Source organism: Oryx dammah, unplaced genomic scaffold (assembly GCF_014754425.2).
Source record: "Oryx dammah isolate SB20612 unplaced genomic scaffold, SCBI_Odam_1.1 HiC_scaffold_11209, whole genome shotgun sequence".
NCBI classification, from domain to species: Eukaryota; Metazoa; Chordata; class Mammalia; order Artiodactyla; family Bovidae; genus Oryx; species Oryx dammah.
Window position 1 is genome coordinate 4,373,837 of NW_024080602.1, and position 25,312 is coordinate 4,399,148.

General features: G+C 49.5%; 1 protein-coding gene across 2 annotated transcripts in view; it reads right to left on the reverse strand.

The window, feature by feature from the left end:
- LOC120860896 (mothers against decapentaplegic homolog 3) overlaps positions 1–25,074 on the reverse strand; it is a 127,995-nt gene extending 102,921 nt beyond the window's left edge. Inside the window, exon 1 of one of the 2 annotated variants that reach the window (XM_040236609.1) lies at positions 24,350–25,071. In XM_040236609.1, the coding sequence (XP_040092543.1) occupies positions 24,350–24,555 (206 nt within the window). In that variant the 5' untranslated portion in view covers positions 24,556–25,071. Of the gene's footprint in view, positions 1–24,349 lie in introns of both variants that reach the window. The other variant, XM_040236610.1, reaches the window with a different exon arrangement.
- Positions 25,075–25,312: the final 238 nt, after the last annotated feature.

Here is a 25,312-nt window from a genome sequence, read left to right on the forward strand (position 1 = left end):
CCCACCTCAGGTCAGAAACCTGGGACCCATTCGAGAAATCCCTTTAGAGGAGACCCGGGTCCAGAGACTGCTGGGAGAGCAAGAATAATGAAAGAAGATGTTCTAAAACTCAAAGGGTTCTGTTCAAGCCACATCCACCAAGCACCAGGGCAGCAATGTGTGCACGCCTGGGGTACCGGGGGGAGGCGGGGGCGGCGGGGGGGGGGATCTTATTTTCCCAGCATTTGTAGGGTTTTCCTCTCCCAAAGAGCACAATTAAAATCAGAAGCAAGGCTCCACAAAACCAGATGGTAACAATATAAGAAATTATGCTGGATTCCTGCATTGAACTCAAGGCTGAACACTGCGGCAGACAATCAAATGCTCAAGCGGGGAGGGAGGTTCTTGGCCTTGGACCAAACACAGTTTGGTGGTCTGTTTATAATGTTTTAGCCTGACAGCACTGCAGAAAATGGACCACGAGGCTCACCGCTATAATGGGTTACTTTCAACCCCAAGCCAAAGACGATTTAAAGCCCCGGGGAAAGGGGGGTGGGGTGGGGTGGGGAATGCAACAGAGAGAAGCATCGAGGGTTTACGAGAAATGTACATCTACTCTTGAAAACTCTGAGTGGAACATCTCAGCGTCAGAACCACGTTTACCATCAAGAATACTTGGAAAACCAGGACTAAGCTTACAACAGCTCACGTGGAGCAAGCGTCAGAAGTCTTTATTGCCCTGCCCTGTCCTCCTACCCATTCTCCTCGTCCCAAGAAATGGACATCAGAGACCTCGCACCTTCATCCCTGGGAGCTGGCTGCCTCTACGTCATAAGGCAAGTAACTACTCGGGGTCAGGGCTGTTTGGCCAGGGTGTGAACTAACAAGAAAAGCTACCCCAAGTTCAGGCAAAGCACAAGCAAACAAAACACCCACACAGGATCAAGAGACTCGGAGCCATCTCCAGCTTTGCCCCTCATCCACTGTGGCCTGGGGCAAGTCCCCGTGCCTCTCGGAGCCTCAGTTTCCACCTGTGGAAAGGGCTGGACGAGATACCTATCAAGTCGATTCTAACCAGGGGAGTCACTCCTGTGTATGACCCAGTCGATGGCCCACGCTTCTGAAGGACAGACAGAGTACCCCTAAACTGCGGGTCAAAGTGCTAAAGTGACTATCCTAAGAGCCTAAGCTGGGACTGTCAGCACATCTGCCAGGCTCCAGACTCCGGGTCTTCCTACCACCGCAGGAGAGGCGCCCCGCTCTCAAGCGCTGCCTTCCTGCACATGCGCTGCAGAGTCAGCCTCTCTCAGTCTGACCCAAGCAGCCTGTCCCCACTCCCTCGGGGTGGCCCTTCCTCGATCTGAGTGTGCTTCCTCCTCACACGTGGGTCCAGGCTTCCACACAGGCCAGGGCGCCCACAGTCAGGGGCAGGTCAGGAACCACGGCCCTGTGTGGCTTCAGAGGCAAGAACAGCAAAACCCAACGCCTCCAGCTGTTGGTTTCACCACCCACCGCCCCCACGGGACTCTCACTTCCCATCCACTGCTGCTACCCGCTTCCCACTGGCCCGATGACAGGCTGGAGGGCCCTGTGGCAAGTCACGCAGCATCTCCAGGCCTCCGTTTGTTCATCAGGACCGGCATCGACCTCCAGATTGTCACAGCGATGAAATAAAATCAGGTATGTGACACAGAGATAAAATAAGATCAGGTCTGTGAGAGCTCTGTGTAAACTGTAAAATACATCCAAGGCCATGGGGGGCTTCCCTGGTGGTCGAGTGGTGAGGAGTCTGCCTTACAAGGTGGGGGATGCCACTTTCATCCGTAGTCCGGGCAAATCCCACAGGCCGTGGGGGAACCAAGCCCATGCACGACAACTGCTGAAGCCTGCACACCCTAGAGCTTACGCTCCGCAACAAGAGAAGCCACTGCAATGCGAAGCCTGCCACTGCAACTAGAGAGTAGCTCCCGCTTCCTGCAACTAGTGAAAGTGTCTCCCCTTCCCAGTGACAGCGGCTGGAAAGAGTCCATTATCGTTGGAGGGATGTACTGAGAAACCTCCTGAGCACACACACCTATGCACTGACTTTTGAGGCCACGTGGTGCAGTAAAAGAACGACCCTGTCAAAGAAGAGGAAGGGCCACATGAACACTCAGATGGTCCCTGTCACCTAGAGGACGGGTGAGACCACGTCTCTGCTGCCCCCTGTGCCAAGGCTGCTGTGAAGACAGGACAGTGGCAAAGTGCAAACTCCCCATCCTCCCCGCAGGAACGGGGAGATGAAGGTCACAGCTAGAGGACGCCTGGCTGCCTTTCTTGCTCTTCAGAATCACCGAGGAGCTCACAGAAAGGAAAAAGCGGGAGAAAGGATGGTGTATTGAAAAAACAGCTGGGAGAGCAAGCATGGCTGTGCAGGCAGAGCTGACCAGGAAGGAGGAGGGTACAGGTTTTTGGGGTGTTTCTCTCATCTTTCTGGTGTCTCTAGAAACACAAAAACAAAACAAAAGCAGCCATTTCCTCAAGAAAAAACAAAAACAAGAAAACCTACCTTGCAAGAGAAAGTTGTTGGCTGTGTTCACACTCAGGACCGTGCTGTGGGTCACAGAGTTTCCTGGAGTCTCCTGGGAGCTCTGTGGGGCCTGGTGCTGAGGGTCCCTAGGGAAGGGCTCGCCCTTCTCAGTTCACTGAGCTCTGTTCACACAAGGATGCCCAACAGAGGTCTGAGCGACCCAGTCCATACCACGTGCTTCTGGGTGCTGATAGACCTCAGGTGTGAGCCACAGTGGGTGCCAGTCCCCTCCACCCCACCCCCCAGAACAGCTGCTCCCTGGTTCATGGAGGTGGGGCGGGTTCTGAAACAGCCTTCCTAAAGCTGTGCCCAACCACAACGTGTGAAAAAGCAGCAAAACACCGCGTGTGTTTCCTTCAAGCCCGCCCCCACCACGCAGCCCCATAGCTCTGCTGCTTTTGTGGGTTTTCTCCCCAGCTCTGCCCCCTCCGCTCCTTCACGGATGCTCACATTCATCGATCATTCCACCTGGCCTCCACCCCGGGGTTTCCCTGGTGGGCTTCCCCAGCTCCTGCCCGCCCCACTGCCCTAACCCCAGCTGACAGGGAAATCAAAGAACACGAGATCCACCAAGCCTACCAGGTGAGGCAGTTCCCACTTAGCAAGAGCTGACCCTCATGTGTGCCCCGCCTCCAAGCCATAGTCTCAGAGAATTAGTTCTAGGTTGGGGCTTCCCTGATGGCTCAGTGGTAAAGAATCTGCCTGCAACGCAGGAGACCCAGGTTCAACCCCCGGGGCCGGGAAGATCCACTGGAAAAGGAAATAGCAACCCATTCCGTTATTCTAGACTGGGAATAACATGGGCAGAGGAGCCTGGCGGGCTACAGCCCACAGGGTGGTAAGAGTCAGACAGGACTGAGGCAACTGAGCACCACTGGGGCACTGGATGCCTCTGACCACCCGAGCAGAACATCCACCCAGGCAAAGGGGCAACAGAGAAAACAGACCCCAGAGCAGAATGACGCTGCATGAAGCCTCCTGCCATAATGGGAGAGAAATGAATAAACGCATAGCCGCTCCCACCTCAAGCTCCAGGTCTCTGTTTTTATTCTTCTAGGTAAGCTCCAAGAATCAAAGCTGTCGATCAGCTGGGCCAGAGGAACTCTAAGAACTTTGATCGAAACCATGGCTTCCCAAGGGCCTGGCTTGCTCCGCCCCAACCCCCTCTCCCAGCAGCGCTGGCATCACAGCAAAACAATTTCAAAGCAGAGACCATAAACACCAAATTAAAAGGTAAAGTAAAAAAGGGAGGAGATGTTTACTGGAAACTTAAGTTCTACTGCCCAGAAAAAAAATATAGGTCTTTTTTTAAACACACATACACCAACACACACACATATATATAAAGCCTCTGCCGCCCACCTTAAGAAATATGTACTTTGCTCTATATATGGCTTTCTTATCTGCCCTCGATTATGTTCAGCTCATAACCGTGAAGCCTGAAATAATTACCCACAGAGAAATAATAGCCTTGGCCCCAGTCAGGGCCTAACAAAGCCAGTCCTGCGTTTACCAATGATCACACAACTCACTTGCAGGACAAACTTGAATTTGCTGATGCACAGATAATCATTCCCATCCATACCTGAAATGCAGCCACCGCTGAGAGGGTGCCAGGTGGCTACCGGAACCAGGAACAATCATCTTACATGGCATTTCTGGGATAGAAAGGAAAGGAGTTCCAGCTGAAACTGTACAGGAAATCAAGGTGGGCAGATGGTAATCATCAAAGCAGGGGGCTGGCAAAGACCACCCCTCTCTTGCAGGAGAAGGAAAAAGCTAGAGGAAAATTGACTTCTGAAAGCAGAGAATTTTGAGAGGAGCAAGACATACAGTCCTTCTTACTAGCAAGGGGGCGCCCCTCAGGGCTGCTCCCCAAAGACAATCAACATGTTAGAAGCAGGGAGACAGGCACAATCTACTCCTGGGGCCCAGGAGTCTCCTTTTCACTAGCTCACATCCTTGATTGGACCTGATCGCCAGATCCTGCACCTCCGTTGCTCCTCCCTCTGAACCCCTGGGTCATCACCACGTTCCCAAAACACAGAAGGCCTTCAGATTGGGTTGCCCAAATGCTCCTTCAAGTTCCCCTGTAAGATACTATGGAAAAACCTCAATGAACATTTTGGCCCACCCAATACTATCCCACACTTGTGCAATCAAACCCGAAGTCAGATGATAAGCTCTCTGAGGGCAGTGGCCATATTTGCCATTTTTCTGAGCACCTTGCTCCATAAATATTAAGTGACTGATGGATTCTTGCCTGAGAAACAGCAACCTCCATCTGGCATCTGTGTCTACACCCACAACTCAAACCCTGTCACTGAAAAAGCTCTTGAACCCCACTCCCCTATTTGCAAGACCCTTCGGGGTTCATCAGTACTGACCAGGTCTCCTCCCTCCTGAAGCTCATTTCACACCCAGTAAGTCATCACCTTTGCAATCCCACCACCATCACAAAATGCCCTCTTTTCTGCCTGAAAAAATATTAGAACTGAGCTGTCCTTTCCCATTAAAGTCTGACCTGGACAGCCCCTCAGATTTCTTAGGCAGTAGAGATGGAGTCCCCGCAAGGAACTATGAATGACTGGGCATAAACAGGAGTGTTTAGATGCTGCAGCTGATGAAGGTGGTGGGAAGCTCTCAACCAAGGGCAAGAACACTCACCAAGGCACAGGGACCACCACAGGACATACTTTCACAGCCCCTAGCACCCACCAGGCCACTGCCAAGGATCTGACACTAAGGTATGCCAGCATTGACTGAGGCCTCTGACTTAGTTTCACGAAAGAAGTGTGGGTGTGTGTAATGGTCTGTTTAATCCATTCCTGCTCCGCCCCTGCCTTTGCCACCACCCCTCACCCCATCTTAGTACTCTGAGTTTCCCAAGCAGAAATAACCAACTACAGATGATTCCACTCCTTCAGAGATGTTTGAGAAACCACTGACCCAGAGATAGGAGAAAACTGGGGCTCCAAACCTCAGGGCAACTATTCACCATTGGCAGCTGTGATTACCGAATCAACGTGCTTCTAGAACTTTTTTCTGTGTACATGCGCTTTTTCTTTTTAAACCAACCACTATCACTTTTCCCCAAGAAGAGATGCCCAAAACACTGAACCACAGCTGTACTTAAGATATAGAGCTGGGGTTTCCCTGGTGGTTCAGTGATTAGGAATTTGCCTTCCAATGCAGGGGATGTGGGTTTGATCCCTGGTCAGGGAACTAGATCCCACATGCCACAAGGCAACTAAGCCTGCACACCCGAACTACTGAGCTTGCACTTCACAAGTGAGACCCAGCGTGGCCAAAAATAAATGTTAAAAAAAAATCTAGGACTGTTGATTCTCAATCCTGGCTACACACCAGAGAACTTTAAAAATCCTGATTCCCAGGGCCCACCTGTTTTGCTATGATGCCAGTGGTCTAGGTATTGAAATTTCTTATAAGCGACCAAGGTTGAGAATCTTCCATGTTGAGCCCAAGCACCAAATGTGACTCATGAAGAAGCAGAAGTCCCAGCTGCCACGGCTTACCCCTGCACCTCAAACCTCTTTCCATCCTGTCTTCAACGGCAGGCCCCCGTCTCCAGCTCCCGGAGCAATGGTACAGTGATCCTGAAACTCCCCAAATGAGTAACAGAGTTGGTCATTTCTTTGAATGCAAGCTTCAGAATTAGAACGTTTAAGGTACAGAAACTTTAAAAATCCTGCTAAGCCAATGCCTTTGGTTTGTCAAGGAGGAAACCAGGGGCCCCGGTAGCAAAGTGACTCACCCAAGGTCATGAAGCTGGTTCACAATGGGACAGGCCTAGAACCTGGGTCTTCCACCTCTAGTTCTCTCTCCGGGACACCAACCAGGAGGTCCTGGGGTGACAGACCCCCAACAAAAGCGAGGTCACAGGAATGGCCACTGTTTACTTCTTATGTGCTTTTAGCGGCCAGCCCCTCATCACTGCATCTCTGGGAGCCTCTGTCTCTTCGCTGGCCTTAAAACAGCTGAGAGCAAAGATGGTTCTTCTCTTTAAAGATTCCTGAGCATGCCGGTCAAATCATAATCCTCAAAGAATATATTTGCTGGCTGGCTGGAGTTTGTGGAAAAAGCCTTTAGAAAAAAAAGAGTCTACCCAAGTTTTGAAAGAACGCTCTGTTGAGCTGCGGGTCTGAGAGCCTGAAAAGCAGCAGTGGATTCTGGTTTCTTGTGGATAAGAGAGAGCTGATTGTTGGTTTCAAAATCTCTAACCAACCTGTGAACACGTTTCCCTTCCTTCCTGTATTTTTACGGCACCACGCCCGCAACGCATCCAGCCGGTGGCTAGAAGCACAGGAAGCCCGTGCTTTCAGTTAAATGAGAATTCCTCTCTGCCTACAAGCTGACTTCCCCTAGCCTGGGCAAAGGGAACAGATCCTCATCAGGTAAGCCTTGTTTCAACACAAGCCTGGCAGCTCCAGGCAGCAGGAGCATATGCAACTATCCAAATCTACAGACGAGTTACAGCCCCTGGACCACAGTGTCTGACAGCACCACCACCAACTGAAGATACTCAGTAACTATCTGACGGGTTAAGTCATTACTGTAACAATTAATATAAGGAGTGGGCCACTTCTGAAGGTAAAGCACTGGACAAAAAATTTGATTTATCCCCCCGGAAAATACGTGCATCAAAAGAGTGAGGGGACTTCCTGGTGGTCCAGTGACTAAGACTCCATGCTCTCAGTGCAGGGGGCCCAGGTTCCATCCCCGGTCAGGGAGCTAGATCCCACATGCCGAAACTAAGACCTGGCAACAATTAAGTGAAAAGCAAGAAGTCAAGGAAGAGAGGGCAAAGAAGTGTCATGGAATATTAGAACTGACAGGGACCTTTGAGATTCTCTCTTGGACTTGTCATTTTCTAGATGCAAAGACTGATACTCAGAGAAGCCAAGTGAACTTTCCTGAAGTCAGAAAGCCAAGTTTCATCAAAGCGTGGCCTAGGGCCCTCAGCCTCCCTGGAGAAACAGGATGACAAGGCTGCGGTTCCTTCATGCACACGTGTGACTGTTCTCAGCCTCATTCAGCACTTCATTGACCCTGGGGCTTCAACAATGATGACGGTGAAGACCTGTGGAGGTCGTGGAAGGAATATAGACAGCAACAGTCATTGTTCAATTCCAGGCATTTCTGGGATGTTCAGATATGGACGCCCAGTGAACAGTGGAAGCTGAGGGTCTCTAGCTGTGCAGAACTACAGATCTGGAAGTCAGCTCCCCAGTGAAACCCAGGGAGAGGACAAGTACCGCAATTCTGAACTGTGATACCCAGCAGGGTAGAACGAGGTCCAGCCTGTGGTTTGATTTTTCTCATAAACGAAGTTAAGGCTGATAGGCAAAAAATAAAAACACAGAGTGGCCAAAAGGTGACATTCAAAAAGATTCTGGGATCAAAGTCCCTTTGTGAGCACTGTTATTTCACCCTCCTCTGAACGGTAACCACTTCCCACATGAGCCTCAGTAAGGCAACCGTGTAGCCCACAAAAGAGATAGAAATATGACCACACTTCCCTCTTATAAACAGGCGATGTAAACATCTGAGACCACTGGTCCACAGTCGTGGTTAAACAAAGGGTCAGGGGGCCCCCTGTCAGGGCCTCCATCTCCCCACATGCTGACCCTCCTTCTGAGTGGGGACCTTGGACCATTAACTTCAGGGCCCCAGCTGGTCAAACAGAGGCAGCCTCACCCTGGAACCACTTTGTTGGCTTTCACGCCCAGGCTCCCCTGGCCACTACTCCTGAAGACTCAAGAATTTTCAAGGAGAGTAGCTGCTTTGGTGCCTGCCCTGTGCTCAAAAATGCCACTCTTTGGGGGGGGGGCCGGGCGGGGGGGGGTGGGGTAGGGTTTCTCGCAAAGCAGGCAGGAGGGCAACACATTATGCGTGTGCTGAACCGTGCATCCCCCCCACCCTCACCTCCTGGAGGCGTGGTGGAAGATTCTCCTTTAAAAAAAAACCAAAAGTCAAAACTGCAACTCTTTCAATCAAGCAAGAAAGAGAGTCAAAACCTCAAACAAGTATTTTTAATTAGCTTTAAGATGTTCCCTGGGGGGGTCCTGGCTCCTAGATCAATAGGAAAATAAACCTTGAGGCCTTGGGACAGACTCTGTTTTCTCCGAATTGGAATGAAAAAGGCTTTGCAGACCTGAAGCCAGTTCTTAGCTGACTGTGACAGAAGTCCTCCTGGGTGTGCTGTGTCTGCCGAATGTTCCATCAGAAAACGACCCTCAGATTCTATAAATCGGCCAGCACTTTGTTTTTAACCACTGAACATTTATAGAATTCTTATTTCTTCGTCTACATGCTTTCAGAGAAAGTTTCCAGCAACTTCAAAGCCAGTTAGACGCACAAAGACGCTAAACATGCAATTCAATTTCACAGGGTTTTGAAGCTAGAATACCGCAAGAACCTTTAGAAAATTTCCCCTGGGGGCAGGAGGCTCTTAACTCTGTACCCCACCCCCACTCCATACTCAAGGGCAAATTTTTAATCTTCATTTCGTCAACAGGAAAACAGCACTGGTAGAGGGGCGGAGACAGAAATCTGAACTGCTTGAAAGACCTGACTTAAGTCAGAAAGTATACAGTCCTCAGATACAGTGGTCAGAGGCTCTGCTGGTCCCCTCAGTGAGTCTCACTTCCATTTGCCCCCCTGAACCCTAATTTTACACCCATTCCTAAGCTGTTCCACAGCAGACTGCTACAACCCACACAGGCGGATGTTCTGAACACAGATAATGGTCTCTCCATCTTGACTGTAAGCTCCATGAGGGCAAGACTTAGCCCTCTGATTGGGTTACCACTGTGACCTCTAAATTCAGCAAAACATCGTTCAAGACATCAACAAGACAATTGTTCAGGAGTCTACTCAGAGAAGAAGGAAAACACCAATCAAGTATTAACTGACATTTACTAAGTGCCCAGCAGGTATTACTGTTCATAGAATTCATCAAGGAAATCAACCCTGACTATTCACTGAAGGACTGATACTGAAGCTCCAATACTTTGGCCACCTGATGTGAAGAGCCAACCCATTGGAAAAGACCCTGACGCTGGGAAAGATTGAGGGCAGGAGGAGGACAGGGCAACAGAGGATGATATGGGTGGATGGCATCACCAACTCAGTAGACATGAATTTGAACAAGCTCTAGCAGTTGGTGATGGACGGGAAGCCTGGCATGCTGCAGTCCATGGGGTCAAAGAGTCAGACACGACTGAGTTACTTAACAACAACAAGAGCAGGTACTAAGTACCATAATGAGCCAAGGAAACAACCTGGGTCTTTGACTTTGAGGGACTTGTTACAATCTAATTTCTGCCACTGGCTACATGTGACACAATACTGGCTAGTGAGATCCAAGAGGGGTTCTGGGAAAGGTTTCCTTCCTGGATAAAGAGACCCCCCCCCCAAGGAGAAGCACCCTTTCCTGCTGTTGGATGCAACTGTGTAAAGAGGGTAACACCTGGAACAGCTGTGATCATCACTGGATCATGAAAACTGGAGATGGCAGAGCAGAAAGATGGAAGGCTCCCAAGTCCTTGCTGGTGCCTGACACCACCCTGCCCCCAGACTTCTTAGAGGAGGTAATAAGCCCTCTCCTCTAAGTGGTGAAGCTGTTAGCTGAGTTTCAGGTTACTTGCAGCCCAAGTATCTTCAGACAGTGAGTCTGGCCCCTGACCAGAATATGGGGTAGATCGGAGAGCAAACGAGCTGGCTGGCTTACTGCAGTATCCAGGCATGAGAAACCGAGGGCCTCGGCTGAGGAGAGGGTGGTGATGGTGAGGACAGCTTGAACTCAGGAAACACAAAAGTGGATTCCAGTTTTACCCACATGATGGCCTAGTCATCTCCATGAAGCCCAGGGCTTAGTTCCCACGCTGACTCTCCAATGAACTGGAACATAAATAATTAATATTCCCAGCCCATCCTCACCCACACACATGCCTGCTTGTGTCTGTGGGGTAAAAAAGAAAAAAAGGGAAATGCATGTTGTTCTATTTATAAGAAACAGCACAGCCACAAAGGGTGATGACTAGAGGGGCACAGTATCAGCTGAAGTTCTCCAAGCAAGTGCTAAGTTCGGTTTGAATTTACACTTGGCTTCTCTCAGCCTGTAACTGGTCCTCTTCAACACTCCAGCTGCTCTCCTTGGAGCTCATCAGACAGGGCCTTGCCCACAGCAAACAGTTTGGTTGGAGGGAATAGAGAACTCAGGTCCCTCTCTAGGCTTCCAACAGATTATCAGGGGCAAGAGAGGAAGAATGAGGCTTGGATGATCACAGAAACGAAGCCCGTGAACACAAGGCAGGAGTGAAACATGCAAAGTCTTTCCATGTTCTCTATGGGATTCCACTGGCAGACAGGGTTACTTAGGGCCACGCACCCTGGCACATTCCATGCATTTACCATCATCAAAGAGAAAGAAAAGGCATGCTTGCTGTTATTTTTAATTCCTTCCCCAATGCCTTCCAAAACTCTTCAGCAAAAGACTGATCCACTAAACCCCCACCAGCTCCCAGCCAGTAGTATTTTGGAAACCTTAATGAAAATGGAGCAGAAGTCAGCTCACAGAAGACTTTGCTCCTGGACATGAAATCCCATCTCAGCTGCACTGGAGCTGGGGGCATCTCCTGCTTCCCAAAGGGACATATCTTGATGAGGATGCATATGTTCTAGAGCCAAGTGAACAGCCTACCACCCTCTGACTGCCACCCCGACATCCCCCGGACACACCCCCATCTCCACCTCCTGCTTCTTGTCCTTCCCTTCAGAGTGGCCATCAGTGAAGCCAAATGTTGCCCAACTCCCACAGCAGCTAAGTAAGCTCTCGTGTTAACTTGACTCTTGTAGATTATCTCTAAGGTCTCATCCAGTTTTAAATTATGTTACACTGCCAACCTGCTGAATGATCTTAGACGATTCACCTCACTCAGAACAGCAGTGAACGATCTAGACAGTCCCTGCCTGACACTTCAGCAGCGGCAGAGAAAGCCGCAGATGGACCCTCCCAGTTACCCTGGTCAGGTATCGTGATCACTGGCGCAGAGGCAGGGTGGCTCACCTCTCCACGTTTGCCTGGATAGTCTGGGTTGACGGCAGTTCCTGGCCATCACTGATAACAGCACTGCCCCCTTTTCACTCTTAGAAGTGTCCTGGTTTGTTTAACAAATTCTTTGGTCACCCTAGATTCTAAAAGGGGCAGAGCTTCAAGGCAAATCCAGCTCCATCTCTTATCATGAGACCTACAGCAACTTTGCTAAGCAATTTCATGGGTTTTCTTATAAAAAGGAGAACAGTAGCCCCTTCTTGGGGAGTCCTGGGGCAGACAGCTGGGAACGAGAGACCTGAACTCAGATTCCTAGGCTGCTGCTGACTCCTCAAAGCCTGAGCCTCCTCTTCTATAAACACTGGTAACTCATCCTTCCCAGAAGATGGGTAAAGAAGATCAACCAACTGATCAATGGCCCACCTTGGTGTCTGGGACAGAGTCAGCACCCAGTCCACGCCGCATGTACCAGAATCACTCACTCCCAGTGAGACAGCTCAGGTGATCTGCCACATGTCAGCACGACTGACCCAAATCCTCGGACAAGACCATAAGCATCAACTCACCTAAGCTTCTGGAACCAGACCCATGCCTCCCCCACCCCCGCCCCCTACTGATGGTATATACACCCTAAGATCATACTTCTGTTGAATTCTGTGTATCACTAAGGTTTTTCTCTAAGGTCTCTGTGAAAATGTAGGTGTGAACTTGGAAGCCTTAACTCCATCTCTGTGAGGAAGGGTTTTTAATAATACTATAGAGTTGTGCTTCATAAAGAAATAATAAGTGGGGACTTTCCTGGTGGTCCAGTGGCTAAGACTCCATGCTCCCAATGCAGAGGGCCTGGTCAGGGAACTAGATCCCACACGCCACAAGTAAGAGTTCGCATGCCACAGCTAAGACCTGGTGCAGCCAAATCAATCAATCAATCAATCTTTTTTTAAAAAAGAAAGAAAGAATGAGTGACACTGCATAATACTTAATAGTCTGCAAAGACCTTTCAATACATATGCTATGTGATGCTAAGTTGCTTTGGTTGTGTCTGACTCTTTATGACCCCATGGACTACAGTCCGCCAGGCTCCTCCACCCACAGACCCTGGCCTTCTCCAGGGGATTTTCCCGACCCAGGGATTGAACCCAGGCCTTTTATGTCTCCTGCACTGGCACCATTCATTAATACATAGCTCATCTAAATAAACAACAACCATCCTACCAAGGGAAGCATTGTTTTTCTCATTTTACTGATGAGGCAAGGGAGGCTCAGAAAAAATCAGGTGACTGATCTAGAGTCACCAAAGCAGGAAGGGGGGAAGGGAGGGATTTGAACCTGGGTCTCCTGAATGCAAGCCCAGAAAGCTCCATCGCAGTAGGCTGCCATTTCAGCAGCAGGCCTCTATCAGGGTTCTCAAAAATGGCCCATGAACTAAGAACCTGTCCATGGACACAAAACTTTTAACTTCTAAAAACCTATAAACTTCAATTAACAGCAACAACAACAAAAAAGCTGACCCTAAAGAGATGAGGTAAACTGTATGCATGGTTACCAAGATTTCTGCCTGCTCTTGTGATGAAATATATGAACTTACCCCATTTTACTCTCTTAGTAAGGAATGTAATCTGTTTTTAATACAGGAGAGCATCTGATGAGTCTGCAGTAGAGAACTTAGGCATTTTTACTGATTGCAGTGTGGTCTGGAATTGGAAAGCCCGACCTAGACGATCGTCAGTGAAGAAATTTAAAACACCGACCAGGGACATTCCACACAAAGACACCGTGCCAGGCACAGGGAAAACCCACAGAGAGGCTGGGATCCGACGTCGAGGCCGATGCTTGGGGAGAACAAACCTCTGAATGGAGCCCAGCGACACTCTGCTTAACTTCCCAAGGAATCCATGTCAAGAGGCTGGCATGACTCACTGGCTAATTACCTGAACACTTGGGCTCCCAGAGCCCTCCTGGCTGTACAACCCGTCTTCTCTCCTGCCGGCGAACAAAACACTATTTTCACCCTGGTCCAGACATAGCCTAAAGCTGTCCGCATGGTGGTGTAAGGGATTATGACTCTGACCTGGATAACTCAGGCAGAAAACTTGCTCTTACCAGCCACAGCTAGGGGAGGCGAGGAAGCGCGAATAGAACGGTGGCTTCAGCCATGCCACTCCCGTACTTTAAAATCTCCTGGGCGCTTTACGAAGCAAGGTCCAAACGCCAAGCTTGGCCGAATGAAACCCTTGGCAACCTCCTTCTCAGACTCCTCTCTGGCCACGCCCTCTTCCACGTTCTGGCCGCCCCGCCCCAGACGCCAGGCCCTTCCACGCTCTGTCTGGAAGTGCCGCACTCAGCCTTCCCTTCACTCGCACACTCCTATCCACCCTTCAAAGTCTCGCTGGAGCATCATCTCTTCTGTGAAGCCGTTTGAGTCCCTCAGAAACAAGCTGCTCCTTCTCTGGGATCCCCAACACTGCTTTATTCAACCTGGAAGTGTCTTTCCCATGAGCCCACTGTAGCTGCAGTCACTGTCCCTTTCAGCCTGTGCACAGTTCAGAGACAGGACTTTATCTCCGCATCTCTCTCTCTCCTGAGGCCCAGCACAAAGTCAGTGGCCAAAAAATGAACCCAGCAACCAACTACACTAGCAGGGGTTGGGCTCTTCACTCCTCCTCTCGGATAGGCAGCTGCCATATGCACCACCTTTCCCTGACCTGCAGTTTATTCACTGTGATCTGAGTTCAAGGTGAGGGAAATCAATCCTTCCTATAGAAACACCCACAATCTTCCATATAATGCTGCTACCTGAGCAGGGCCTCAGTTGTGGCTATATAACAGAGAAAAAGTATTAGTTGTTCAGTCATGTCTGATTCTTTGCAAAGCCATGGACTATATAGCCCACCAGGTTCCTCTGTTCACGGGATTCTGGAATGGCAAGAATACTGGAGTGGGTTGCCATTCCTTTCTCCAGGGGATCTTCCCAACCCAGAGACTGAGGTCGGGTCTCCCACACTGCACGCAGATTCTTTACAATTTGAGCCACCAGGGAAGCCCACTGAGGGGACGGCCAGAAAAACAGGACTGCCTCCACCATCAAATGGTCTGAGAGTGGGAGGAACTATGGAGTTCCACATATAATATGTGGTATATAAAAGAGAGAAATCAAGGTAACAGACTGATAAACAGGATATGTTCTATCATATTGACAAGGTCCTTAACCTGGGAGGCCAGGTTTGAATGTAGACTTCTCTGACCCCTTGGGTTTCACAGTGGAACTGGTGAGGGAATCCCAGCCCATTCCTGTCATCACCCCACACTTAGAGGGGCTTCCTGTACACGTGTGCAGACACCCCAAGTCTGAATTTCATCCAATTTCTCCATCTCCCGGCCCGACCCACGTCATCGGCCCAGGGACGACACAGTCTCTCTTCCTTAGGCAGACGGACCTGGGGAAGAGCCCACCTAGGACCTGGAAGCAGGCTCAAGGTCAGGGGGGCAGGGAATGGAAGGGTCGAGACCCAGTGTACCGTCTGGAAGAAGGAAGTGCAGGCTCTACACAGGCCATCCCTGGGCCCACAGCTCTACCCCGTGGAAAGGACCACATCCAGAAGGATGTGCAAAGGATGGTGCAGTAAGTGTGAGCCCCCTGACACACCTAGAGGGCAGCCAAAGGTATCATCGTCCCTGTCTGGGTCATTTTGGAGCCATGAGCTTCCGGTACTGAACATTCTCACCTGGCAACCAAGCAACTGGTGAGGGGGTGCCTGGAGCCAGAACTGCCTTCCAACCAGGCCTCAAAAACACACCAGCAAGAGTAAACATCAGACACTTCCACACACGGATGGGCAGGCTATCGGTGACAGGCCCGTGAGTCATGGCGTTTCTTCTTCAGGATCTTACACCCACCCCCCACCCCAGGAGCACTGATTCATCAAAGTTTGTTTTCAATACTATTATTTTTAGTCAGCCAAACAGTTTTTAAAATGATGATGGAGGACAGGAGTGGGGAGGGGAGAACCACCTAAGAATACGAATTGTTTCTCTTTGAATAGCCTGCCAAGGCCTGCATCAACAAGCAGTGTGACTGTGGCCTCTTGGTGAATATGTGCTGGAGGCAGATTCTTTTACTGCATCCACAGGGGTTCTCCAAACAGTAAGCCCTGAGAACGAGTGGAGGGGGCAGGATCCCTTACTGGAATTTACCAACACCATCAGTCAACCCCACCTCCATCCTTGAAAGGAGAAAAGTGAATGTTTAGTAAGCACCTACTACGGGCTGTGAGCCACAAATACCAGCCAAGTGCTTGCTCTCTCTTATATCATTTGTGTTGATTTACAGGAGGCAGGCAGGCCCATGCCCAATACACAGATGGGGAAAGTGAAGCTTAATCAATGGAAGCAGATGTCCGCAAGGCTGCCCCATGGTCAGTAACTGGCCAACTCAAACCCAGGTTTGTCAGACTCCAGAGCTCTTTGTTCATGCTTGATGACTCTGGTCTTCCAGCCTACTCACACCCTGAACCCCTGCTCCCCAGGCAATATTTTAAGAATCTTTGGGTAGAGATAAAAGGGTACACACAGCATCTAAAGAGGGAGCAAAACAAGGTCACTCACCCTGCCCTTCCAGGCACACAGAGAAACTAAGACTCACCTTGAGTCTGAATTCAACACGGGTGTGAGAAAATTTACAATGGGGAACATATGAAACAAAAGGAAAAACCCAACTTCCATCACCATGCCTGCTTTCAGCCACTTGTAACTATTCAAAAAGTCCTTTCTGGATCCATTACTCCACATTTGGGCTTAGCCCAGAGGTGATTTTTTAAGGAAAAAATGCCTTTTGGCATTTTTGAGCTGTGACAGCGTAAAAACAGACCTTTAAAAAACACACACCCAAAAAGCATTACTATTTTCAAAAGCCCAGTCTCAAAGAAAAAGAAAAAAAAAAAAGGGAGGTGACACCCCAGGGCTACAACTAGGCCTTGGCGGTCTGTGATGCAAGCGTTAGTGGGGAAAGCCAACAGATTGATAATGCCATAGATTTCAAAGGCAAACCTTGACCCAAGGTTTCTTAAACAACACCCCAGTCCTAAACTCCCAACAAAGCTGTCAGGAGAAAAACTTGCCAGATGTAAGCAGGGAGAGCCGGTGTGATACAGAAAAAGTACTATTATTTCGGGGGAAACTCACTTTTCATTTCTTAGCTGGGGTTTCAACTTGTAACCTCCATCCCCCCCACCCCCTCCACAAGAGGCTCATGCTTACACAATCAAGTATAGCCTTTCTTTATATAGATGCTTGAAAATAAATAAAGAAAGCTTCCTGGGTAAACTCTGACATATGAGCAAACATTTTCCACAGGTATCCTCTATAATGCCTACCTCTCACATTTAACCATTTTTAGGCAATTGTGGTCATTAGTTTAAGTAAACTTCCTGCTCTGAGGATAGCCAAAAATAGCAACAAAAGAAAAACTGCTCACTGCATCTCAACACATTCAGTCTTCATGGTGTTATCCTTGTATTCAGTTATTTTTATATTCCTTTGTAGTTAAATTTCACTGATTTAGACTCACAGGGCAAAGGAGAGGCAGGGAGGACAGAGAGGGGGAAACAACTAAAATTAAAAGCTGAATTATAGTTTTCTTACTTTCAACTAGGGAAATTCATTGGCACCAGACTAACAGGGACTTAGGACATTAATAAGGAAGATCTGTGGTTTAGTGATCAAGCGGATGCATGCAAAGGGATGCTTCTAAGATGCTTGCATAGAAACCACTTTAGAATTAGAAAGAACCTCTGATAGAGCTCAGGTAGCCCATTTCCAAGTTGTGAACATCTGAGACCCAGAGACGGTCAGTGACTTGGCCCAGGTGACACAGCTAATTAGAAACAGTTAGAATCTAGAACTTACCCAGGTCTGTTGACTCCTGCCTCCAAAGTGACTCCCAAAAGTTTGCTCACGACTAATTTTTCTTGACAGCATTTATGGGGAGAAAAGGCCTGCTAAACAAACTTCAGCCTAGTCCAGAATTAGACAAACTTCTTAATTAATAGGCTTCTACTGTGTTTTCATTTTAAGCCGAGTCTCTCTGTCAAAACACCCTGCAGCAGTGTGCCACGGTGGCAGGCTGCTGTTTACAGCAGAGGCCTCAGATAATCACAACGGATAGTGTGACTTGTGCTCTAGATTTGTTATTTCTAAAACTGTTAATTAAGTCAAAACAAAGAGGAACGTTACACTCTCTCTCTCTCATCAGGACTCAATAAACTGCAGGGCTTGGGGAATTTGGTTCTCTGGCATTAAGAAAACAGTATTTACAAGTTAAGCAGAGTGAACACACACACGATTCTTACAACTCCAAAGGACCAGTGTTCAGCAGCCAGTGGACCAGAGGCTACAATAGGGCAGAATAAGGCATCTGCTGGTGTGTTCCTGCTACCGGGAACAGGTTTTGGCACCTGTTAGGTGCACTAAAGGAAGCACACACATGAACTGGACAAGTTCTCTTGTATCTTTGTTTTAAAATCTGGAATACGGTAAAATTAGAAACCAAACTTCTGCAAGGTAGGTTCACTATGGCAACTTCCAACTGTTTCCAGAAACCATGGCACCTGAAGATTGAAGGCTCCCTGGCCCAGGAACCTGTCAGTGGTCAATAGATGCCGCCCAGCCCTCCTAGAGAAGAACTAGTCCCATCCACCACTGCAGGGGACATTCGTGTCTGCAAAAGGCTGGTAAACCTCTCAGGCCCTGCATCAGCAGCATTTCTGGGCAGACTGTAAAACCAGATGTGGATCTGGGAAGGGGGCAGGGTGAATTCTTTTTTTAAATAGGTCAATACATCAAAGGAGACAAGGATAAAAGTTAATTAGAACTATTCACGAGCTTTGTTGATTGAAAAAGCGGCATTCCACTTTCAAGAACTTAACTGCACTTACAAGAGGCTGGGGGAGGGGTAAATAAGGTGGGAAAACAGATGAGGGAATAAAGTCAGACTTCAAGTCTTAAAGCAAGCACTGCTTGCAACGTTGACAGACCTAGAGGTTACCAGACCAACTGAAGTAAGCCAGAGAAAGACAAATATCATATGATATCACTTATGCATGCGATCTAAAACCACGATACAAATGAGCTTACACAGAAAACAAAAATAGACCCACAGACTTAGACAACAAACCTGTGCCTACCAAAGGGGGAAGAGGAGGGAGTGATAAATGAGGAATTGGGGATTAACAGATACACATTACAATATATAAAACAGATAAGCAACAAGGACCTACTGTATTGCACAGGGAACTGTATGCAATATTTTATAATAAACTATAAGGGAAAAGAGTCTGAAAAAGGATAGACATATATAAGACTGAATCACTTTGCTGTACACTTGAAACTAACACTGTAAATCAACTATACTTCAATAAATAAAGCAGGCACTTCTTGGTCCTATTTATTTCCTAAAGGAGCTCATACAGAGACACGGCTGCACTGTGCAAACAATGACATTTAGAAATCTCCCAATAAGTTAACAAGTAAAAATTATGGTCGTTCAGTCCATTAAATCGTGTTAATTTTATTTCCACTACAATAACATAGCAATTACAAATCCACATTATTGAACCAATATTTATTTTTCAAAAACTCATTTTAATTGGATTCCTGATGTGATAAGCTCAAGCCAGTCTCTCTATGCCATCAGCTGCTTGCATTTCTCATCAAAAGGAAATGACTACTGTATTCATTGGCTTTTTCTATTATTAGAATTGTCATTTAAAACTTTACATCCTTGCAAAGACTTTTAAAAATACATTATTAAAAGCTCTTATGTCTCTGTAGAAATTCAGGTTTACAGGATTTATTTTTTGGCAAGTGTTAACCAGAGAAATGAAAAGTTATGGCACACAAGAACTCAAAAATTCTGAGCATCCACCATCACCTCCAAGTTGCCCACTTTTTATCGACACGGTCTGTTATATTCTGAGCTAATACATCCTAAGTCACCGTTTCCACCAAGGAAACTTGAATTTCAGGTTTGCCATACTAACTCCTTTTTTATTTCAAAATGAGAACACTTTACAGTGGCATAAAATACTGGACACAAGCCACTGGTCTTCAGGTGCAGACTCGGAGGTAACATATTCATAGCAGCACTCCCTTTAGGAACAAGAGGAAGATAAAGACATTCTCAGTCCTGTAAGGCAACAGGCACCATGAACCCAAAAGTTCCCATGACTGTACTACGGTCCAGAAACCTCCTCCTTCGGATAACAACTCCTGTCTTCTTGGTTTTCCACCTTGCATTGATCCCTCCCTCCTCTTCCCACCTATTCCCAGAGAAGTAATGGTCTGTCCCCCACATCCCTGGGCATTTTGCACATCCTTTACTATATTTTGGGCAAGTCTGTCTCCCACTCTAGACAGGGGGGCCCTTAAGAACAAGTGCCCTGCCCTGCTCATCACAGTAGGTATTTCACAAAGGACTGAATAATTTAGTAATGAATGAATGATACACAGAGACATCTAAATATAAAATACATCTCTCAAACTTTCTGGTTTACAAAACACTTCCACAGGCTTTACCTCATCCTGATTTTACAGGTGCTGACAAGAAGGCTCTGAGACATCAAGTGAACTGCTAAATCCATCCAGGTATTAAAACAACAAGATACAGGACCTGAATTCTGTGCTTTTTTTCCTGGGGAAAACATATGGCTATCCTTACTTTGTTATCTAACACAGCGACCTCTAAATATTTAAAAAACATATCATAATCCCCCTCGCTCCCCAAACACATCACTCCATACTAGAGCTCATATTCCCTCTGATGGCTGGGAATAAGAAAGAAATAGACACAAATATTGTCCTGTTGATGTTTTCCTACTCAAGTGTAAGCTTGTCACAGGCAGGGACCATCTCAAGTTTATCTCCACATCCTCCCCCACTTCCCAGAATACTGACTCAGACAAGGGAGGCGCCAATACCTATGAATCCACAAAATCCCATCCTGTAACATTTGATTAAGAACTGTGAGCAAGGGGCTGTCTTCAACTCCTGGGTGCAAGGAGCAAGTTTGAAGGTTCCAAATGGCTCCTAAGTTTGAAGGTCAAGTGGCTCCTAGGTTCAGCCATAGCTCTAAGCCAGCCCCACAGTCCACTACCCAGTGTCCTGCAGACTCCTTCTCTTTCCTGCCTTTGTGGAGAACTCCTCTAATCGAGGTTAACAAGAGAAAGGAGAGGACGGGTGCTTGCAAGTGAGTTGGGTTCCAATGGGCCACACAAGAATGGTGCTCTGAGCTGCAACTGAGAGAAAAGAGGACAGGAGATGCTGAAATGGAGAGGGTGTTAAAGCTACCACTCTTACACCCCTGGTCTGTCCCCAGAAGCCCTGAGAAAGAAATGTTACGGTGAGACCAGCCTGGCAAAGTCCAGGCAGATAGCAGGAGGCCACACCAAAAGAACAAATGCACAGAAAGGTATGTGTCAGACCTTATGTCTGGTTCAATTCCGCAGCCACTTTCCTCTGGACTTGGTGCTCTGACACAAGAAAGCCTGAATTTCCTTTCAAACAAAGTCTTAAGCTTGGTCCAGCTCTCAACAAGTGGGCCACAGCATGGGTCCCATTGGTAGAAATCCAAATTATCAGTGTCCATCAGAAGAGTCATTTTTAAGTGTGCCTGGCTCCTTCTCCCTGATAGAACATACACACACCTTCTCTGCCTCTTGTTGGCAAACGCTATTACTCCATTCTTATAAACTGCCCAGGAAGATACCTGCAGCCGGACTCAGGTACTCAAGAAGGATAATAGATGACAGGGAGGATGCTATTACACAACTCATCGAAGTTCTGACCATCCTGCCAGACCTCAGAGAATCCTGATAGCCCCTCTACCGGTGTATCTAAATCAGGCTCTTACCACTGCTTTGGCACCAGTCTCTTTGACATTCTTGAAACCAGTAAGCCTGTATCACTCCAGCTCTCTTGATCACTGAGACAAGTTAGAGCAGGAGTAACAGAAGAAGGCCTGCGGTCTGGGGGGCTCCAGTACACAGCTCTAACTGCTAAACAGCGCTGCTGCAGCTCATGACCTTGTATTAGCCAAAACAAGCTGGAGAAAATCTCCTTAGGCTAAGGGTTCCTTACCCTGTGAAGTCCAGATCTTGTAGGGTACTTTTAAGCACCCAGGGCCCCACCGCACACCCACAGTGGGATAGCTAGGTGAAACACTTCCCTTTGTCAGTTTTCCAAAGACCTCGTTATAAAAAGCTGTGAGGAGAGAGCAGACAATTTGACAAGCAACCCCACAACCTATGGGACTCAGAGACACACCGCTATCACCCGTGTGAGGCCAGCTAGCCACCTCCCCAAGACGTGGCCTTTAGTTTTCTGCCCACGAGCAAAACAGCAGCCGCTGTTGCCAAGGGAGACAAGGTGACGCAGAGGCGTGGGCACAAAATCCAAGGATGGAAATCCACTTTGTCTGGGTCCACCCAAGTAACAGGGTTTCCCTAACTGAAAAAGATGGAAGAAAATGTGCCTCAGCATTAGTCCTCGCCAGGCAGGTAGAAGATGGCTCAGTCCTCACAGAGCCATGGGAAGGCTGAGTTTAGTTGAACTCTCAGGAACATCCAAAGCATCCATATGCCCCAGGCTGCGGAAAACACTGGAAGAGGAAAAGGCAGGCCACGGCTATGCTTTCCCAGAGGGCAAACTCCTACCAAGGCAAGGGGGAGCTAGGCCTCTCCTCCAGGCTGTCACCAGCCCAAAGAATGCTGGCAACCTTACTACCAAAGATCCCAGGGCCCACCCCTGTAGCCATCAGCAAAGAATGTATTCAGACCCTTCAAACTGAAGAGGAGCCGTGGTAAGCAGAAGGGGCACATTTGGTCAGAATGGCATGTTTTGCTATGCCAAGCCTTTTCACCTCTCTCCTCCAGAGTTTTCTCACCTTTGAAAATGGGATCAGTCTTAGGCCTAATTAATTGCCTTATCTATTTTCCAGGAGTTTCTTTTTCTTGATCTCCTAAAAGCATATGAAAGTCCTTTGTAAACTGTGAAACAATTCATGCAGCTGTTCGTTTTATACTGTACTGATTTTTTTTTTTTTTTTTTGGTCTCAAAACATAAAAAAGCACTTGTCCTCAGAGCCCTCAGGCAGGTAAGAAGGCAGATTCTCTCCAGGAGGGAGAAGTATGACATTCATTTACCCTACTCACTACCCCTCACCTAAAGTAATAAAGAAAGAAGGACCAGGGCTGAGACCAGGACCTAGGGCTCCCTGACCATCACATCACACCACCTCCTCTGAAGTCGATTCTGGCTCCCCATCATACACCAGAACACACTTCCCAGACAGCACACCACCTTCCTCCCCACTTTATTGACTGGATCCACCCAGTTTTGAAAAAAAAAAATTATTATTTTTCAAGTCCGCACTCCCACCATATGTGGCATTTATTTCCAGAGGAGGCCGGCTCTGGGTTTCCGTGGACAGATGTTGCTTTGTGCCTGCCTGACACGGCTGGCGGCCGGCGTACAGCTGCCCCGAGCAGGTGGCCAAGGACGGAGTCCACTTCTGGCCCAGCATCAAGAGGGACAATTTATGTGGAGCTCTGGCCCCGGGGACCCTCTGCTCATTCCTCCACAGCCAGGGACCCCTACTCACACACACAGACTCTCCCTCAGTACACAATTAAGACGTTCAAAGGGGGCTAAGAGGGAGACACAGAAAGCTAAGATACCTCCCCCCTCAACACATCCCAATTTCCAGCCAGGCGCAGCTAAGCTAAGAGAAGGCCGTGAGGAGTGGAGAGAAGTCACTGACCCCTTCTATCAGCCATCTGTGAGCTCCTGCCAGACCCAGCTAGCGCGAAGTGGAGGATAAAGGAGGTCCAGACAGATGGCAAAGCGCTTTGGGAAGGAGGGCTCCGTAGGAATGCGAGGGCCGATGCGAGGCCCACTTTAGGGTGGGTTTTGTTATCTCCTCGGCTCCAAACCCCCCTCCTTTCGGCACCCACCCGCAATCTCAGACTGAAAGAAGGGCAAAAAACAGCCGGGGGAGGCGGGGGAGAAGACCCCACTCTCCACCACTTATCTCTCTCATTTGAAAGTCAGAACACTACACTGCAACTAAAGTGCGTGTGTGCGGAGGGGGCGGGAGACTGGCACAACCGAATCTAAAAATACTCGATAAAAATGCTAATCCCGATGGCAAAGAGAGAACGAAGAAGGAATCTGTCAATCACGAGGCTCCCGCTCCTCACCCACAGCCCCAGCTGTACGGACTGCATTCCTGTCGAGAAGGAAAGAAGTGGGGGGACAGGAATGAAGAAAAGAAAGGGAGAGACACCACCACCTCCACGAGCGCGGGCCGCGGGGGCGGGAGGCGGCGGCGGAGGAGGGGCTCGGGCCCGCGGAGCCGAACAAAGCGGGCCTCAAGTTCTATCCCGCAGCTCCCCGAGGAGTGGGGTGGGGGGCATCCTACAGCACCCCCTCTCCCGGAGGTGAAATGCCAGTGCGGGGTCTGGGAGAGCGAGTGCCGCGTGGAAGTCCCAGGCTCTGAATCTTTGCAATTCTAGAAAAGGTTTTGTTTGGGGTCCCCCCTCACCCGCTTCCTGCCTGCGTTCCCACCCCTCGTATACACACACACACAATCCCTCCTGCTCCAGTCCCACCAGGCCGGCCCCGCCGCGCTACGGGGCTGGGCGGGCGCGCCCCAAGGTCCCTCCAGCCCCCACCTGGGGATGGTGATGCACTTGGTGTTGACGTTCTGCGTGGTGATGGCTTTCTCCAGCTCGTCCAGCTGCCCCGTCTTCTTGAGCTTCTTGACCAAACTCTTGACTGCCTTCTCGCACCACTTCTCCTCCTGCCCGTTCTGCTCGCCCTTTTTCCAGCCCAGCAAGCGCTTCACGATCGGGGGAGTGAAAGGCAGGATGGACGACATGGTTGAGGAGGGCGCGCGAGCTGCGAGGAGCGCCCCCGGCGGGGCTAGGCGCGGCGGGACGCCGGGGGCGCAGCGGGGAGCTCAGCCCGGGCCGGCCGCGGCCGCCCAAACTTCGCTTCAACTCTCGGCGAACTTGCTGGTTCTCCAGGCCCGGCCGCGGCGCTGCAGCCGGCGGGGCTCGGCGCGCGGCCCTGCGCCCCGGGCGTCTCCCACGGCGGGGAGAAGGACGGCGGGGCGGCGGGCAGGCAGTAGCGAAGCGAGATCGGGAAGGCCCGGGACGCGGGGCGGAGGCGGCGGCCGCGGGGACCGGAGTGGCAGAAGAAAGTTTGGGTTTCCGCACGGGGTGGCTGTTTGGGTGCCGCCTCCAGGAAGGAAAGTCCAACCCCCAGCCAAACTTTGCTCGCCTCGCTCGCTTTGATGCGCAGATCCCTCCGCCTCGGCAGCCTCGCCTCCCCGCTGCCCTCCTCCTTCCCGGCTCGCTCGCTAGCTGGGCCGGCCCGGGGCGTGCGCCGCGCTCCTGCTCCCGCCCGCTCCCAGTCTGTGTTTCATGCAAATCCGCGTGCAGCCTCCTTTCCAAGCGCTGTCACCGCCCCCTTGCCGCTGGGGCTCCCCGCCTCCTCCCCCGCGCCCTGCCGCCTCCTCCTGCGGGCGCCTTGCCCGCCCCCCCAGCCTCCGGGAGGGCTCCTGGCCTTCCCCCCGCCCGGCGCGGAGCACGCCCACGTGGACGACCTGGGACAGCGGCCGCCAGGGCTGGAGC